At 30.9% G+C, this 18,891-nt stretch overlaps 1 protein-coding gene across 1 annotated transcript in view; it reads left to right on the forward strand.

Annotated features, from left to right (window-relative positions):
- The window catches only part of LOC148782810 (uncharacterized), an 82,204-nt gene that overhangs the window by 41,423 nt on the left and 21,890 nt on the right, over window positions 1–18,891 (forward strand). The window contains exons 2-4 of the mRNA XM_088860356.1: window positions 16,519–16,646; window positions 16,733–16,808; window positions 16,898–17,434. Of these exons, the coding sequence (XP_088716482.1) occupies window positions 16,519–16,646; window positions 16,733–16,808; window positions 16,898–17,434 (741 nt within the window). The remainder of the gene's footprint in view (window positions 1–16,518; window positions 16,647–16,732; window positions 16,809–16,897; window positions 17,435–18,891) is intronic.

Consider the following 18,891-nt stretch of genomic DNA (forward strand, 5'->3'; position numbering starts at 1 on the left):
TCTCTCTCTCTCTCTCACCGTTTTCTCTTTTGGAAATGATTGTTTGTTGCTAGAATTTGTGGAAATTGCTTGGACGAATTATTTACGAAAAGTTGAAATGCAATTGCTATAGAACTTGTAAATTATATCAATTTCAAGAGGGTTGTGCAAAACAAAGTCTTGGAGTGCCTAGTTTCAAAAGAAAAACATGAAGAGAAACATCAAATAAAACTTTCATCTATGATCACAGCTGAAATGTAATATCTAGAGCCAGTGATGGGCTTCTAAGATTTCACCCTGACTCATATCTATGGCACAAGAAATACAAATGTTTATCAAGGAGCAAAAGAGAGATTGTACGCGGAAGCGTGTGGAAAGTCATGTAGAAAGTTATCTTGTTATTGAGTTACTCAAAGGTCAATGCCGAGGAGCTGGAGACCGCAAAAGTCTAGGCCCAGGCATTGGGACAATACTTGGAGGAGGAGAACGTCAGAACCCAGGTCCAGCATACCTCTCAACAATAGTAGGCTCTGGATCCTCTTTGGAAAAGTTTGTTTCTACAACTTCAATAAGAACCAAAACGTGAACAATCAAATTGGAAACTCTAACTTCTACTATATTACGGGGACTCTTAACCATGTTTCTAGGTTTGATAGGGCCAGAGGGGTAGTCAATGTCGGGATTTCTCTAAGTACCTGTGTTCCCACGTCATGGTTTTGGGTAAACCCCATGGTTTTTGGTATCCTAACAAGTTGTTGTGGAATTCACCCCTACTCGGCCTCAGACCCAAGCCCGAGTTGCTCGGCGAATAGAGAGATTAAGAAAAGATTAAGAGAGACAGAGAGAGGAGAAAGACAAAAATGGTAAGACAAAAATGGTAATACGAAAGAAATATATAAAAGAGTGATTACAAGGCCAAGAAGTTGTACTTGCTGCTCCTCCTTACTTTGAACAAGTTGCAGGGCCGAGAAATTGTTCTTGCGGCTCCTCCTTACTTTGACAAGGTAGAGAAGTTGTTGATCCTTACTCTGAGATATATTTGAATATGAAGTAAATTTGATTGTTTGGTTCGTTTATATAGGACTTTAGTTAGAAGGGAATTAGAACTCAAGTTCGAATGTATATTGATGTAATAATATTCAAAGTAAAGATAATTATATTATGCAACTTAAGATAATTCAATATAATATCCAAAATTAAGAAATTCAAAGTGAGTTGCATTATCCAACTTAAGATAATACAATATAATATCCAAAATCAAGAAATTGAGATTCAGACTAAAAATCCACCTAAATACACACAGAAAATGAAAAAAAGAAAAGAAAAATAAGCAGAGCCAGTCTCTTTCTCTTAGTATAAGATATTGTACGGTTCTAAACAAATCTCAACATTTAAATTCGGGAGAAATATTTTACCAAAAAATCTCCTTTATCTGGGAGATGTTCTTGTAAAATGAAAGAAACTGTGAAAAAAAAATATTTATATTATTTCAAGAACGATCACTTTCTTTTCAATAACAAATAGAAGATAATTAAAGAATCAGCATGATTACTTGATTAAAAACTTGGGGTAACAACAAAAAAAAAAAGAAAAAGAGAGAAAAGTTATTGAGTCAAGAAAGCAACTAGTAGTTGCTAAAGAAATTATAAAAGAAATACAATGTCATGAAAGAAAATGAAAGTAGATGAGTTCAAGAAAAAAATTAATCAGACAAATTTCTCTCTCTCTACTTATAAAATAACATTTATAAATGAGAACCCACATCAACTATCACTCTTTAATATTTTCTCTCTTTCTCTTTAATATTTCTCTCAAATATTTGATTTTGAACCCCACGACCAGATTCAATGTCTCTTCAGTATTTCTCTCTCTACTGCTATCTAACATTCACAAATCTAAACCCACCTCAACATTCTCTTTTCTCTTCTTACGATCAAACCAAATCTCTCTTGCTCTCTCTAGATTGAATCAAATCAACAAATTAAAACCCACTTTCTCTCTAACATCTCCCTCACTATTAGATGGACGACTAATAATGGATCAAATGTGCAGTCAGTCGTTACAATCGAAGAACCAATTCGAGAAATGAATCAAATCCCGCTTCTTAGATCACCATGCATGAAATATCCCTCAAAGTCATCACAAAAAGGAATTCAGCTTACAACAAGAAGAATCACTTTCACCCATTAACAAACAGAAGATAACTAAAGAATTAGAATGTCTAGTTGATACAGAAACTTTGGAAAAAAAAAAAGGAAAAAAATACAATGATATAAGAAAATTAATATGAGTGAACATACCTTCAAGTAATGGATAGCTTGAGAGAAAGGTTCTGCTGGTAAGAAAGTTGGAAATTCAAATCTTGGTTTTAGAGGGAGAGAGAGGAATAATCAAATGAATTGGGTAAGGTTCGATGCCCATGTATTTATATATAAAGTTCAATAGTTCTATGAGGACTAGGAATCATTGATGAGAGATAAAATTCGGAGAGGTCGTTGGAAGATAATCACTTTCTTGGAATACTAATCTGTTAGAATCTTGCATGGTCCGGTGTTTTTGAAGGGAATGGAAATCAATGTTCTCATGCTCTCGCTGGATCATACTGTATATTTACTTCCTCAGGCATGATAGTTACTTGGGAGGGTGTTTTGGAACTGAAATTCTGGGACCCGTCTAAAAATGACCAAACAATCATTAAAAAAACAAAAAGGGTTTTGAGTTCTTCAAAATTAGATGTGGCCTTTTAATAAAATTGGAGGGTCTATAGTCAATATTGGAAAATTTTATGTTTAGGCAAAAACAAAGGGCAATTTGAAAAATGAACTTTTGTGAGGTTAGTGGTTCGCTAAGAGGTTACATAGCAAAAATATAGGGTCCTAAAACAAAGTCCAAGAGAAAGGCTATGCGGTAATGGCTATGGAGAATTCGAGAGAAAAAGGCACTGTGTGTTAATAATGGCAAAAAAATTCAGAGATGGGAAAATCCTAAAACGTGGTTTTAGAGAGAGAGAGAGGAATCATCACAAGAAGATAATGAATTGGGTAAGCTGTAATGCCCTTGTATTTATATTTAAATGTCCGTCGATCCTTTACGTAGTAAATCATAACTGAAAATGTGTGTTGAATTTTGAATTTTAATAATCTCTCTCTATAATATTCACAATTTATAGAGATTTTCTTGATGTACGGTACGGTATCTTTTATTATCTTGTACACGGGATACTGATACTCGGTTATGGGCCCTAATCCTATGGGATGATTATAACCTTATCTCCTGTTTGTAGTCTTCGGACATGGAGATGATAATTTTCTAAATGATAAACTTTTATGTTTTTCATATACATAGTTGTATCATTTTGTGTTGTCTAGTAGATAGTAAGTTCACATGTAACTATTTGTGTTCTCTTAGGTATATTACATTTTGATTGAAAATAGATATACAATTTTCACAAAATAACAATTTAAGTTTTTAAACTAAAACAATTTATTTGTGATTATACATAAAATTTTAGATATTAGATCTAAAAAGTAAATATTGCCCATAAGAGCACGTTATACAAATTTTTAAACCCAAAATAGTATACCGTTTACTATGTGGCAAAAGCAATAATAATTACTTCAATTTTTTACATGATGACCAAGTAGGAAATAGTTTATATGCAGTTGCAACCTTGAAATGTAGAATTTCAGGTGTACCTCAAAAATCCATCGGAAGAGATTTTTTTAATGTTAAAAAACACTCTAATTGATCATCTCGACAACGCGATTTATGAATATGAGAAAAAAAAGATTTTGATTCAATTGTTTTCATGTAAAATATTTTTTTGATTTTTTTCAAAGATTTATCTATTTTTGATGAACACACGACTAAAATTTTAAGTGATTTGGAATTGTAGAAAAATAATTAAAATTCAAACACTATTGGGTATCCGTGATTGTCAGATCGGCGCAGATTCAATATGGGCCGTTGGACTCATTCTTACTTGTGAGTCCAATGGCTCACAGGATCATTTTCCCTATATATATATATATATATATATATATATATATATATATATATATATATATATATATATATATATATATATATATATATATATATATATATATATATATATATATATATATATAATATTTTAATAACTGGGTCGTATCTAGATCAAATCCATCTAGACGCAAATCCGATCCAAAATATTATTTAGATCCATATCCGATCTAATTCTTGAATCGATACCTAGATCCGAATAGTGCGAAATTCAAATTTCGGAATGGTTAATCTATAACTCGAATAGAGTTCGAAATTCAGGTTTTGGATCGAAACCGATTAAATTATCGACGACACTCATACTCTTATCTCCCTAATCAACACACACCCCCTGAATCTCTATCTCCCCCCAAACCCTAATCCCTTTCTTCACCCTTCGTCTCTCTCCTCTCTCATCATCTCCATGCTACTCCAACATTCTCGATCTACAAACTCCCCCAAAATCTCTCTTAATAAATCTATATAAAAAATTGTTAAGACCAGTAAAAAAATAAAAAATAAAAAATAAAAAAAATTTAAAAGAAGTAATAGAAGTCATTAAAAGACTATAAAAGATGCAAAAAAAATAAATAAAAGATGGTTATTTAAAAATTTGAGAGATAGCATGAATAATTCAAAAAATCCAAACACGAAAAATAAAAAGATGGGATCCTTAGATAAGAAAACTTCCTAAGTAATCCTAAAAAACCTCAAAAAAATTTAAGAAATATTTCTAATTTTTTATTTTTAACATATATTTTAAATTTTTAACATCTTTTTTGTGCGCTAGCAAGTTGCCGTAGATCTCACAATTAGGATTTTTTGAGATCAAGATTTAGATACAGATAAAGTAGTAACAAATTAGTTACACATTGGCCTCTTCGGATATCTCAATTTAATTTTTAAAATACTTTACTATCTCACAATAATTTTTTTAAAAAATACATGACCATTTACTATTTTAAGTATAAATTAACGATATGTAAAAGATGTGATTAATATAGTTCACTCAATGTTTATGGCCAATATCAATTCACATTACGAAGGTATTATTCTTTGAGGCATGACACGCATGGTATAGTCGTGCTATCTATACACATGAATTTCAATATTTAATAGGAATGTCTACAAAGAGACCATTTATCTTTTGTGAATGGAGGTCACAATCATTCTCAAATATTGGATGTCAAATTGGAAAGCTTGAGGTGAGTCATGGAGTGAATTTTTTTTAAAATTTTTTATTTATTCAATGACAATAGTACAACCTCACATTTTGAAATTTAAAGGACAAGAATGATTGTGCATACAAAACTCTTTGTAGACATTTCCATATTAAAATGCTATGTCTAATAAGAGCAATGTAAGAGCAAATTTAAAGTGCAATATAGATAATTCCATATTAAACCGTGTCAAGTAAGACCAATATATTTCCCAGGTTGCATCGAAATACTACCCAAACAGTATAAAATCTATTTGCATGTAATGTATTACGCAGTAATGTATAATGCTAGTAATATATTTTACAGATATTATATTTCCAGGTATCCAAACGACCCCATAAGTTTATTATATTTCAATTGAAAAATAGATATATAATTTTCACAAAATTACAATTTAATTTTTTTAACTAAAAGAATTTATTTGTGAATAAAAATAAACTATATTGGTTCCAAAAAATAGACATCACCCATAAGAACATATTTTATAAATTTTTGAAACCAAAATAGTATAGCATTTATTGCGTGGCTAAAGTAATAATAATTACTTCAATTTTTTACAAAATGACTAACATATTTAAAGAAGGAAAAAATTTATATGAGATTACAACCTTAAAATGTAGGTTTACATATGTACCTCAAAAATACATTGGAAAAGTGTTTTTTAATGTTGAAAAACACTCTAATTGATCATCTCGACAACGAGATGTATGAATATAAGGAAAAAAAGATTTTAAATACCCGAAACAGTGCATCTTGCAACACATTATCTCGACTGTCTATTTTCAAGATTTTTCATATGTTTATAGATATACTTGATTTTAACCATTTTTGGATTTTAAGATTTTATAATTAGATATGAAAATAGATTTTGAGATAATCCTAAGAATATTTAACACCAAAATTACATGTTATGACAAAATTTAGAGGTGCGCCTTAATTGGATTGTTTAAAGTTGCAACCTTATAGAAACGACACCTTTTAAAGAAAGACAATCGAGTAATTGAGTACCTAAAAATAATATTGGATGAAGTTTCTATAAGGCTTAGGCTTTATGAAAACAAAATATAGCCTCACTTCAATTCCTCATTCCTGTAAGGTTTCTTGGCATAAAAAGTCTTTATGATGGCTCTAAACTCAATTTCTAACACCAACAATAAAATTTGAAACTAAAAAAATGCTATAGATCTTGCGGATCTGTGAACAATTATTTTTAAAGAAAATTAGATGGTGTAGATGATTTGTTGCAATATATATTATTTTGGAATTTAAAATCTCCATTTTTTTCCTAATCACGATGTTCGGGCCTAGATGATTGATTGGAAGGTTTTCGAAGGCTTGAATTCAATTTTTGATGAATTAGGGTTTGTTTATTTTGATAGGACTGCATTCTTACCAAACCAAGGCTACCGTGACGGAATAGATCAAAGCTGATTCCCAGTATGTATCAGCAGGTCTAAATTTAATTGTTAAGATAGGACCGTTCTACAAAGGAAAAAGTTTATATCGAGCCGAGGCTCTAAGCAATCAAATTGGAGCGCACCTCAAAAATTTCACTAGAAGAGGTGCTTTTGATGCCCAAATGCCCTCAAATCATCTCGACATCAAGACACATGAACATGAGAAAAAAATGGATTTCAAGTTTTTGAAATAGGGCATCTTGTAACAAATATTCGGACCATCAATTTTCATGTTTTTCAAGTTTTCGTACATCTACTCGATCTACACTATTTTTAAAGCTTTAAATTTTATAATTAAAGATAAAAATATATCTTAAGGCTATCACAAAAAGTTTCAGTATTGAAACCACATTTCTTGATACTATTTGAAGGTGCTTTACTTTGATTGTTTGGGGCCTTGGCTCTATACAAACCACACACCTCTACAAATGCCCTAGAAAAAATTTCCTTAAAAGATAAACATTGATTAAAGGATGGGATAAGTTACGTCTAGGTCCAATGGACCAACACATGACTAGGTTCTGGTTGTGTAGTTATGTCTAGTTCTACCTTTTTCTGGGTGTGGTTTTCAAAAGGTTGCAACCTTAAACAATCCAATTAAAGCACACTTATAAATTTTATCATAATGTAATTTTAATATCACAAGTTCTTAGGATGATCTTAGAATCTATTTTTATCTCTAATTATAAACTTTTGAACTCTAAAAATAGTTCAAATCTAGAAGATCCATAAACACATGAAAATATTAAAAATGAACGGTCTCAATAATGTGTTGCAAGATATACTATTTGGCAGACTCAAAATCTTTTTTTCTCTTCATATTCATACATCTCCATGTCGAGATGATCAACTAGAGATTCTTCCAACACGCAAACAAGCCTTTATGATGGATTTTTTTATGTACAACTTTAATTCTACGTTTTAAAGTTGCAAGCTTGTATAAACTTTTTCCTTTAAATAAATCTTTTTAATTTCTTTATTAAAAGTTCTATATTCCAACTCGATCTGATGAGAGCCCTAGGGTGTCGCTACTTTCAACATTTCATTGAGTAACCCAAAAACTAAAAAAAAGAGGAAATGATCTTAGACACCAAGGATATAAAACTTTAGTCTCAAATTTCGCCCCCACTCCAAAAGAAAAAAAAAAAAAAGCATAATAAAGAGCGGTAGATAATACTATCTATACTTTCAAGTTTAAACTGTAAATATACTCTCTTTTTTTCGAATTACTCACTATGCTTAGATAGTTAGTTCAAATTCACCCTCTTTTTCATTTCTAAACAGATCCAAGATTTCAAAATATATCTCGCCTCATAGAGATTCCATATATTATATTTTCTAACCCCATAAACGAACTTTATCTATCCTAACCCCGACAATAGTTCAAAAGACATACATTTTTATATTCCTTTCTAAACTCACTTCTCTCTCTTACCGTGTTTAGAAACCTCTCTCATTTTTATTTTTTTTAATGTTGAGAAAAATCTTATGAAAATATATATTTTTTTAATATTGAAAGAGGGGAAAAAAGTATTGGCAAAAACACCGAAAGAGAGTGAGAGAGAGAGAGAGAGAGAGAGAGAGAGAGAGAGAGAGAGAGAGAAAAGGGGTTTACAAAAGAATAAGAAAATGATGTCTTTTGAATTTTTATTTGAGCTAAAATGATGGGATAAAGTTGGTCTAGGGTTTTGGTGATATAATACATGAGATTTATATGTCGCCAAATATGTTTTGAAACCTTGGGTCTGAAATTATGCTGTATGGATATATTTTCCCTTTATTGTTTTATAGACTTGATTTCCTTTGAACTTCCTAACTAATTAATAGCACATTTTTTGTCTTTTGAGGTTTTCTAATTAGAAATTTTAAAATATAAAATTAAATCAGAAAAGCAAGGTATTTTAGAATAGGGATGGCATACTATGAGACTACTTATTTTTGGAAAAATTACATAAATACCCATTAAAGTTTCTTTCATTACTAAAATACCAAATATTTTTTGTTTATAAATCGATTCAACATAATAATTTGGCCATTTGTCAATCAAAACTAGGGCACTCAATAAAAATATTCAAAAAGTAAAATATCCCAAAAAAAAAGGTTTAAAATAACATGCAATTTGGTTGTCTAAAGGTCTGTGTTTAACCTAGCCGCCCTCTTGTACGCAATTATTTTGTATAAAAGAGATTTTCACACACACATAGTACTTCTAAAAAGGGATTTTATACTATCAGATTTTTATCTTTCTTACAAAGACATCATAATTATTCCTAGTTATTAGATGTCAAATTGCATAGCTTGTTGCGGTGTATCACGAAGTTTGAGAAATTGGTTTTTGAACTTTGAGTATACTCAATGACATGCTTACAATCACCTGATTAGAAATATAAAGGATAACGATGATTGGACCTCCTTGCAGTAAAAAGTAAACAGTCATTTTTCATACTTTTTCCCAAATATCCTCAAATTGATCATCTTGACATCAAGATGCATGGACATGAAAAAAAAAAATGGATTTCAACTTTTTGGAAACAGTGCATCTTCTAACGCAATTTTGGACCGTCAATTTTCAAGTTTTTCAAGCTTTCATAGATCTGCTCGATCCAAACTATTTTTGAAGTATTAAACTTTATAATTAAAGGCGAAAATATATTATAAATCTATCACAAAGATTTTCAATATTGTAACCACATTTATCGACACTATTTGAATGTATGCATTTACTTTGATTGTTTAGAGCCTCGAATCTATACAAACACCCTTTTTTATATACTTTGCTTTTTATTTTTAATTTTTTTAATCCAATCAACATTCTTATAATTTAGCCATTTGTCAATAAAAAAACTATGGCCTATGTAATGGGATGATTTTAGAGAAAATATCTCCTTATCCCCTTTTTTAGAGAGAGTGGGATGGAGTTTGGGTTTGAGAGAAAGATGGAGTATTAGAGAGAGATTGATAGAGTCATTTCATAAGTTGTTGAGGTCAATAATACATGGTCAGAAGGGTTTAGGGGGTTGTTTGGAAGATAGAAAAGATAGAGTCCTTTTGCTTATAAGTAATATTTTCAATTCTTGGGTGGGATGAGATATAAAAGTTAAAAATAGGGGATAATAGGATATTTTCCCATGATTTTAACTGTTTGGATATCGAATTATAAATGAGAATAAAAATGATGGAGAGCGAGAAGAGAGGAAGTTGGATAGGGGTCATAATGAAAAATCAAGAATTTGAATTTAAAGAAAAGTCCAGATGGAAGCTACAGTTAATAATCACATTCTACGGTACTTATGTTGTAGTTGGGTACGGTTTCTTGGCCTATTTTATTTATTTTTTGGGAACCTATGTAATGAGACCATTACCCTTGGTACAATATGATCATAATTAATCTTGACCATTGGATGTGAAATTGGGTGACTGTATTTATTACATGGGAAATTTATGTATGGACCGGTTTTATAATATCATTATAACGAAATGACCCAACAACAGGCGATTATTAATCAGAAGGATGGAATCCCGATTTTGTTTTTTTGCCAAGTTTGCCTCAATCCGATTTTTCAAACCTCAGACCATTTTGTAGCCTTGACAATTTTGTTTTTTATCCAAGTGTACCCCCGGTTCGATTTTTCAAAACTCGAAACGCTTGATAACCCTAACATTTTTCAACCTTCGCCAAATTTTCCCCACATTATTTACTAAAAAATTCAGCAGAAGGCAATTCAAACATCGGACCGCCTTTTGTTCTATTTTCTTTAAGTAGATGAAGCAATCGTATGGTTTAAACATCATACCATATTATGTTCAATTTTTTTTACTAAACATTGCGGTTCAATGTTTGAACCATGGGGCCGCTTGGTTGCTTCAATGATATATTTGTGGAGTAAAAACTAAAAGAAGAGTACAGCCAATCTATTTCTCTTATACAATTAGAACTTCTTTATTCCCTTATGCTTAAGAAAAAAAAGTTCCATCCAAAATGATGGAACTTAAAATAGGAACTTGGTTCTTGAAACCCTATATTATCTCCCTCCCTATATTTATATTTATATTGTTAATTTATATTTGTATTTGAATTATATTATATTATATTATATATTATATAATATAATAAAATATTAATAAAATAATTTGTTATATTATATATTATACAAATATATATTAATAAAATAAATATAAAATACACTATATATTATGTTATATATATATATATATATATATATATATATATATATATATATATATATATATATAGTGTGTTTTATATATATTTTGTTGTATAATATCTATTTTATATTTTATTGTATAATATATAATATATTTTATATTATATGATATTATATATAATAAATATAGATTAATAGAATAAATATAAAATGTAATATACTATATTATATATTATATATTTATATTTAAATTATTAATATATTTGTACTGTTTAGTATATATACTTATACGATATAATATATTTTATTATATGTTATATACTAAATTAAATATGAAATACACTATATTATATATTATATAATGTTATATATATTATATATTATATTATGTGATATATATAATACATTTATATTATTAATATATATTTGTATTATATATAGTACATTATTATGTATATAATATTTTATTACATATAATACATACATTTATGTAATATAATATATTTTATTGCATATTATATATTATAGTATAACATAAATATAAAATACACTATGTTATATATTATATTAGGTTAAATATTATATATAAGATATATTTATATATTATTTTTTGTTATAGTTGTAAATTACATATTAAAATTAGATGATATTATACGATAAAATTCAAATTTATTCTTTTTTGTATAGTAAAATGATGTTAAAATAATAAAATACAAACCAATAAGTCTAATTTCAATATATAATATTGTATTAAGTTGGATTTTAATAAATGTTTGATGATAATCTTAATATAGTACTCTCATTTCTTATTGGATTCCTAAAAAAGAACATTTATAATGATTTTTAAGAATTTTTTTGATTGTTTTTAAAGGCCGAATTCGACCGATTCGGCCGATTTTTTATCCAAATTGCAATTTCACAAATCCGAATGGGTTTTTGGGGTGCTTGATCAGGGGCACCGATCCATTTTTTAAACCACTGAGAACTAATGTGTGAAAAGAGAGGTACGGAGGTGAGAACCATATGAAGGATGTTATAAAGTTATTTTCCTAGATAATTAATTATGAAGAAAATGGGAGTTGTTTTAATGTCATTTGAAGATGGAGGTGGTTAGCATGCGGTGCACATGTAGAAATTTGGGCCCTTTAATAAATTTATTATTACAATAGAATTTGATCCTAATTTTTAGTGAACATACAGTCTTTAACATGGAGATCCTGAATGTGGAAAAATAAATAAATTTTAAAAATTACAAATAACAATTATATTAAGAATCATTTAGACCAGCGTTTAAAAAATCGACGAGTCGAACCGGACTCGCCCGGTTCGACTCGGAATTCACGAAAAAGGGACCGGATCGGTTAAAAAACCGGGAATCGTCCGGTTCTAGAGAGAACCGGACGATTCCGCACAGTGACTCGCCGATTCACTGTGCGGAATCGGCGAGTCCGTGAAGAACACGGGTTGCACAGTGTTCTTCACCGATTTTTTTCAAATTTGTCATTTTTTGATCATTTTTTTTGTTTTTTTCGGCACGTGATCTGTTTTTTAGGCTGTAAACAGCTTTATTCAGCTTTTTTAACGATTTAATGGTGGAAAAATTGGTTGTTTTTGGATCAAGAAAAATTCGGGGTTTAGGGTTTCCGCCATTTCTGAAATTTCATGCCAAATAGGGCATGAATCTTTCAAAATTTGTAGGCATATTGATCTTAAAGCTGTGAATCAAAAGATTTTGTTACTAATTTGTGATAATCGTTGAAAAAAACAGACTTTTTTGGAGATTGAAGGCTTCGGTTCACAAAAACAGGTAAGAACTTTGGGTTTTTTTGTTTTTCCGCCATTTGATTTATTTCATGGCATATTTTGAACAAAATGAGTTCAATAATTAGGGTTTTTAATCTTTATTGTGTCTAGTATGATTTAAAATTTTCAATTTTACGTAATCTGGTCAATTACAGCAAGAAATTTGATATGAACAGTGAGATGTCTGCGGAAAAAAATTCCGCTGTTTTTTTTTTTTTTTTCCGCCTTTTGATTTTGTTTTCATGATATATTAGAAATAATGTGTTAAAAATTTAGGTTTTTGATTCCTTATATTGTTGTTTATCAGAAAATATAGTCAATTGGATGTAATTTATTCACTTGGAGGTGAATTTTTGAGTTAAAATCGCTTATGTAAAACGACTCTGTGAAGAACAAATTTTTTTTTTTTTTTTTTTTTTTTGTAGCCCATGATAGAATTTTTTGTTATCTATGATCGAATTTTTTGTAATCTATGATCAAAATATTTGCTTTTTTTTCTTGTAATCCATGATCGAATTTTATTTTTTATTTTTTATTTTTGTAACCCATGATAGAATTTTTTGTAATCCATGATCGAATGTTTTGTAATCCATGATCGAAATGTTTGTTTTCTTTTGTAATCCATGATCGAATTTTTTGTTTTTTGTTTTTTATGTAACCCATGATAGAGTTTTTTGTAATCTATGATTGAATTTTTTGTTATCCATGATGTAATTGTTTTTTTCTTTTTTAGTAATCCACGATAGAATTTTTTGTTTTTTTTTGTTTTTTTTTTTTGTAATGCATGATCGAATTTTATGTAATCCATGAACGAATTTTTTGTAATCCATGATAGAATTTTCTGTAATCCATGATCGACTTTTTTGTAATCCATGATCGAATTTTATGTAATCCATGATCGAATTTTTTGTAATCCATGATAGAATTTTCTGTAATCCATGATCAACTTTTTTGTAATCCATGATCAAAATGTTTGTTTTTTTTACTTGTAATCCATGATCGAATTTTTTGTGTTTTTTTTTTTTTTGTAACCCATGATTGAATTTTTTGTAATCCATGATGGAATTGTTTTTTTTTGTTCTTGTAATCCACGATCGAATTTTTTGTTTTTTTATGTTTTTTTTTTTTTTTGTAATCCATGATCAAATTTTATGTAATCCATGATCGAATTTTATGTAATCCATGATCGAATTTTATGTAATCCATGATCGAATTTTTTGTAATCCATGATCGAATTTTTAGAAAATTTATGAATTTTTTTTTTTAATCCATTATCGAACTTTTTGAAAATTTGTTAATTTTTTTTTTTAATCCATGATCGAATTTTTTGAAAATTTGCTGTACTTTTTTTTTTTTATTTCTTTTTATCCATGATCGAATTTTTTGAAAAATGATGATTTTTCGAAAAGATGTGAAAATCGTGATAAAGTTTTTATTATCATGATGTATTAAACATTTAAACCTAATTTTTAATTTTTATTGTTTGAGTTTGCTGTAATTTTTTTTTTTTTTTTTTCATGATCGAATTTTTTGAAAATTGATGATTTTCCGAAAAGATGTGAAAATCGTGACAAGGTTTTAATTATCATGAGGTATTAAACCATATTTTAAATTTTTATTGTTAAAGTTTTTGTTGAAAAAATTGTATGTTGATGGATTATTTATGCAAAAAAATGCATGTTATTATATTTTCAATACAAAACTGTATTTTTTTTATCTGTTGTTCATGGATTTTTAAGTTGGAATGACTGATGTTAGCCGGCTCTTTGAAGAATTGTTTTTATTATTAATTTTTTAATGCAAAAAATGTATGTTCTTGATAATTGAGTTGTAGCCATGTTTGGAGCTTGCATTTTGTATTATTCTAAATGTTTGTAATTGATATGTACGAAATATTATTGTCAAAAAAGGTATTTTGCAATAACAAATAACAACGAATATGACTACATGAACTACCGCAACATATTATCACTACATATTGTGATTATTTTTCTTTTTGAACTGTCAGGTTAATTTAAACTTTTTACATCTTAAAACAGTTGAATCATGTCAAGATCTACAGAAGACCCTGCATGGCAACATGGGGTCAGACTTGATCCCAACAAGAAAGACAAAATTATTTGTAATTACTGTCAAAGAGTGATAAGTAGTGGGGTACATAGGTTCAAGCAACACTTGGCAGGGGTTAAGGGAGAAGTTTCTGCATGCACTAGTGTCCCTAGTAATGTAAAAAAACAGATGGTGGCAATTCTTAATGCTAGCAAAGGTAAAAAAATTGCCAAACATAGGATGAATGAGGAGATAGCTAGTTTATATACACCATCAAGCAGGAATGATACAGAAGAGCAATATAATTATGACCTAAAAGAGCAATATAATAATGAGCTGGACATGGCCACAAGATTGAGTTTATATGAACAATATCAGAGGGAATGTGGGTTTAGAATGCCTGGTGGGTCTAGCTCAGACATGCATGGTGGGCCTAGCTCCGATATGCATGGTGGGCCTAGTTCAGATATGCATGGCGGGTCCAGCTCGAGCATGTATGGCGGGCCCAGCTCAAATATGTATGGAGAGGTTGGTGGAAATATGTATCAAGAAGAATCAGTTGTTGAAGAAATTGTTTCTAAGTTACCTAGGAGTGCCAGTATTGCAGGTCATGGTCGTAAAGACCCATTTCTCTCAAAGCCTAAGTCACAACAGATGACCTTAAAAGGCATGGTTAAAGGTACAAGAAACATGTTAGGGAGATATGTTGGTAAATGGTTCTACGATAAAGGGATTCCCTTTGATGCAGCCAATAGCCCATATTTTCCACCTATGGTTAGTGCAATCCAGAGAGCCGGGCCCGGGGTAAAACCCCCGACGGCATTTGAGCTCAGTGGGCCAATATTAGACGAAGAGGTAGAGGAAGTTAAAAAGTGGATTGAAGAATATAAACAGAGTTGGCCAAGGACAGGAATTACTCTCATGAGTGATGGTTGGTTGAATAAAGTTAGCAAAAAGGAGTTTTTAAACTTCTTGGCCTATTCCCCAAAAGGTACAGCTTTTTTGTCTAGCAAAGACGTATCAGGGACGAAGAAGGATGCAAACTTCTACGTACGACTATATGATCAGATAGTGGAGGAGGTGGGGGATAAGCATGTAGTCCAGTTTATTACGGACAATGCGCGTGCATGTGTTTCTGCGGGCAGCAAGTTGATGGATAAGAGGGAGCATCTAGTATGGATCCCGTGTGCTGCGCACAGCATCGATCTTATGTTAGAGGAAATCGGTGAGATCAAAATTGTGAAGGAGACTCTAGATGAAGCAAGGTTGGTGTCGAGATTTATATACAACCACTCGAAAATATTATTTCTGTTTAGAGAACACTCTAAGAAAAAAGAGATAATCAGGCCTGCCATAACCCGCTTTGCGACCGATTACTTAGCTGTGGACTTCATTCGACAATCTGAAGGTGCATTAAAGAGATTGTTTACTTGTGAAGAGTGGTTAAATGACCGCCTCTCGAAGTCCAGTACCGGTGTAAAAGTGGATAACATAATCTCAAATAGGCTGTTCTGGTCTCGATGTTCCAGTGTTATAGAGGCCACTGCCCCATTGGTCACGGTGTTAAGAATGGTGGATGCTGATAAGAAAGCTACCATGGGTATCCTTTATGAAGGTATTGAGAGGGCGAAATCAGCTATTGGGGAGAAGTGTAATTTTGCTAGCAAAGTGATCGAGATTATAGAAAAGAGGTGGAACACCAAATTCGGACGTCCAATTCATTATGCTGGTAAATATATATTTATATCGTTACAATGTTTCAGTTTAAATCATTTTTTTATGAAATTGTAAATGACATTTTTCTACCTATATATTTTTTAGGTTACTACTTCAACCCAAAATTTTTCTATTTGACACCTGAACAACCCCACAAGATTATGGAAGGGGTCAGATACATTATTGCAAGGTTGGAGAGAAGCCATCGAAACCAAGTAGCAGCAATACAAGAGGTATTATTTAATGTTTGGGTAAGAACTTCATTGAGTTGTTATATTTGTGAGGAATAATGCACTAAAACGTAATATATTTGTTTTAGCTTGCTATGTATAGGGATGCTATAGGATCCTTCGGAACTAGACTTGCCAGAAATTCTCGAACTATGATGGATCCAGGTTATCCCCTCGCTAATATTTTGTTTATTCATATATTTAATCTTATGAATTGTTCTTGCCCTTACAATGCTTTTTACATTTTAATCCAGCTGAATGGTGGGAGATATATGGTACTGATGCACCTCACCTAAAGAGGATAGCAATCAAGGTGCTCTCCCAAACATGTTCTGCTACTGGCTGTGAGCGCAACTGGAGTACGTTCCAATGGTTGCACACTACTAGAAGGAATCGACTCGCTTCTGAGAAGCTTCATAAACTAGTCTACGTTCATTATAATTTAAACCTCAGAGAGCGACAAATAAGAAGGAAGCTTGAAGACTATGGGCCGATAGACTTAGACACAATATTTGTCACAGACACAGCAGACCGATGGGTAGTCGAAGAGGAGGAGCCAGTGTTGCACAAGAGAGCGTTCCTTGAGGCTATCGGTGATGAAGATATTGAAGAAACTGATGAGCGGCATGAAAGAGGAAGCAGCCAGCCAATGTATCCACAATATGTCGATGATATTGCACCTAATGAGGGAGAGTGGGAAGGGGGTCTAAGAGAAAATGAGAGAGATGATGATTCTAAGGCCACCCTATCCCAGCCATATTATTCACATATCGAGTCCCAACAGCAACAGTGTAGGGATGAGCACGACAGTGCAGGTGAGCATGAAGGATGGACAAGCTTCGGGGATTTTGGACTGGGAACACAACAAAACACTAACACTCAGGGATTTGGGAATAGTCAGACGCCCGCTAATATCGATGATTCGTTTTTAGATCGAATCAATGAATTGTCAAACGAATTCAATCAATGGCACCAGCGTGACCAAGAAGAACAACAACGTCGTCTATCATTTTATTTTTAGATCGTATGTTATTAATTTTATGCTTTATTGTAGTCCATGTATGTTGATATACTTATTCCATGATAATTCTATGTTTATCCTTTTGTGTGATGTAAATTAAATGTTGAATGACGGTTCATGCAGGGAAAGAACATATCAATATTCGCATATTCATCCAAAAACATGAAAATTCTTAATGGAGTACCCTCATTTTTTATTGAATTCCTAAAAAACAATATTTATAATGAATTTTAATAATTTTTTCGGATTTTTTTGAAGCTTTATTCTGACCGATTCACCCGATTCTGATCCGGACCGCCGATTCGCCGATCCGGATCGGTTTTTGAAAAGCCCGATCCGGGTCACCGATCCGGTTTTTAAACCATTGATTTAGACTGTTAGTTTCAATTATTTTTAGATGAACCACCTATATACCTTTGGATCGCATATTATACAAATGCGGTCCAGCCCACATGAAACAATTGTTCTCTAAAGATCTAACCAACGTTATATCTTTTGACCATCAAAATTTTATGACAACTTCCTTTATGTATGATAAATTATTAAGGGGATTTTCTACATCTTTGTAAAATAGACATGGAGGTCACAATCATCTCCACTCATTAGATGTCAAATTGGATGGCTTGGAGTGAGTCACAAAGTCCCAAAATATATATATTTTTTTGGAACTTTTTGTCGATTCAATATAGGGGTGGCAATGGACCGGGATCTTAAGTAGGTCCGGGTATGGGTCAAAATATGGGACCCGAAAGGTTGGGTCCAGGTCCATATGGACCGGGCCTAGACCCAACCCAAATAGTGTTATTATTTAAATAATATCAAATATAAAATAGTTTAATAATATTTAATAAAATTTAAGTAATATTTACATAAATATAAGCATATATATTTTAAGTTATAATATTTAAATAATGAAAAAGTTTATAATGAGACCATTTATCTTTAGTACAATAATGAAAAGGTATATAATGAGATCATTTATTTTTAGTACAAGGTGGTCACAATTAATCTTGACCATCAGATGTGAAATTAGATGGTTGTATTTCTTCCATTGACCAAAATCAAACTTTAAAAGAATTTTTCTCGAACTTTGTAACAAACCCAAGCTATCAGATTTCACATCTGATGGTTGTAAGTAATTGTAACTTCCTTGTATCAAATGTAAATGGTCACTTTGTATACGATCCCTTGAAAAATACATGCATGTATTTAACATAATATTTGATT

Source organism: Amborella trichopoda, chromosome 3 (assembly GCF_054954075.1).
Source record: "Amborella trichopoda isolate Santa Cruz 75 chromosome 3, AtrichopodaSantaCruz75HAP2 v2.0, whole genome shotgun sequence".
NCBI classification, from domain to species: domain Eukaryota; kingdom Viridiplantae; phylum Streptophyta; class Magnoliopsida; order Amborellales; family Amborellaceae; genus Amborella; species Amborella trichopoda.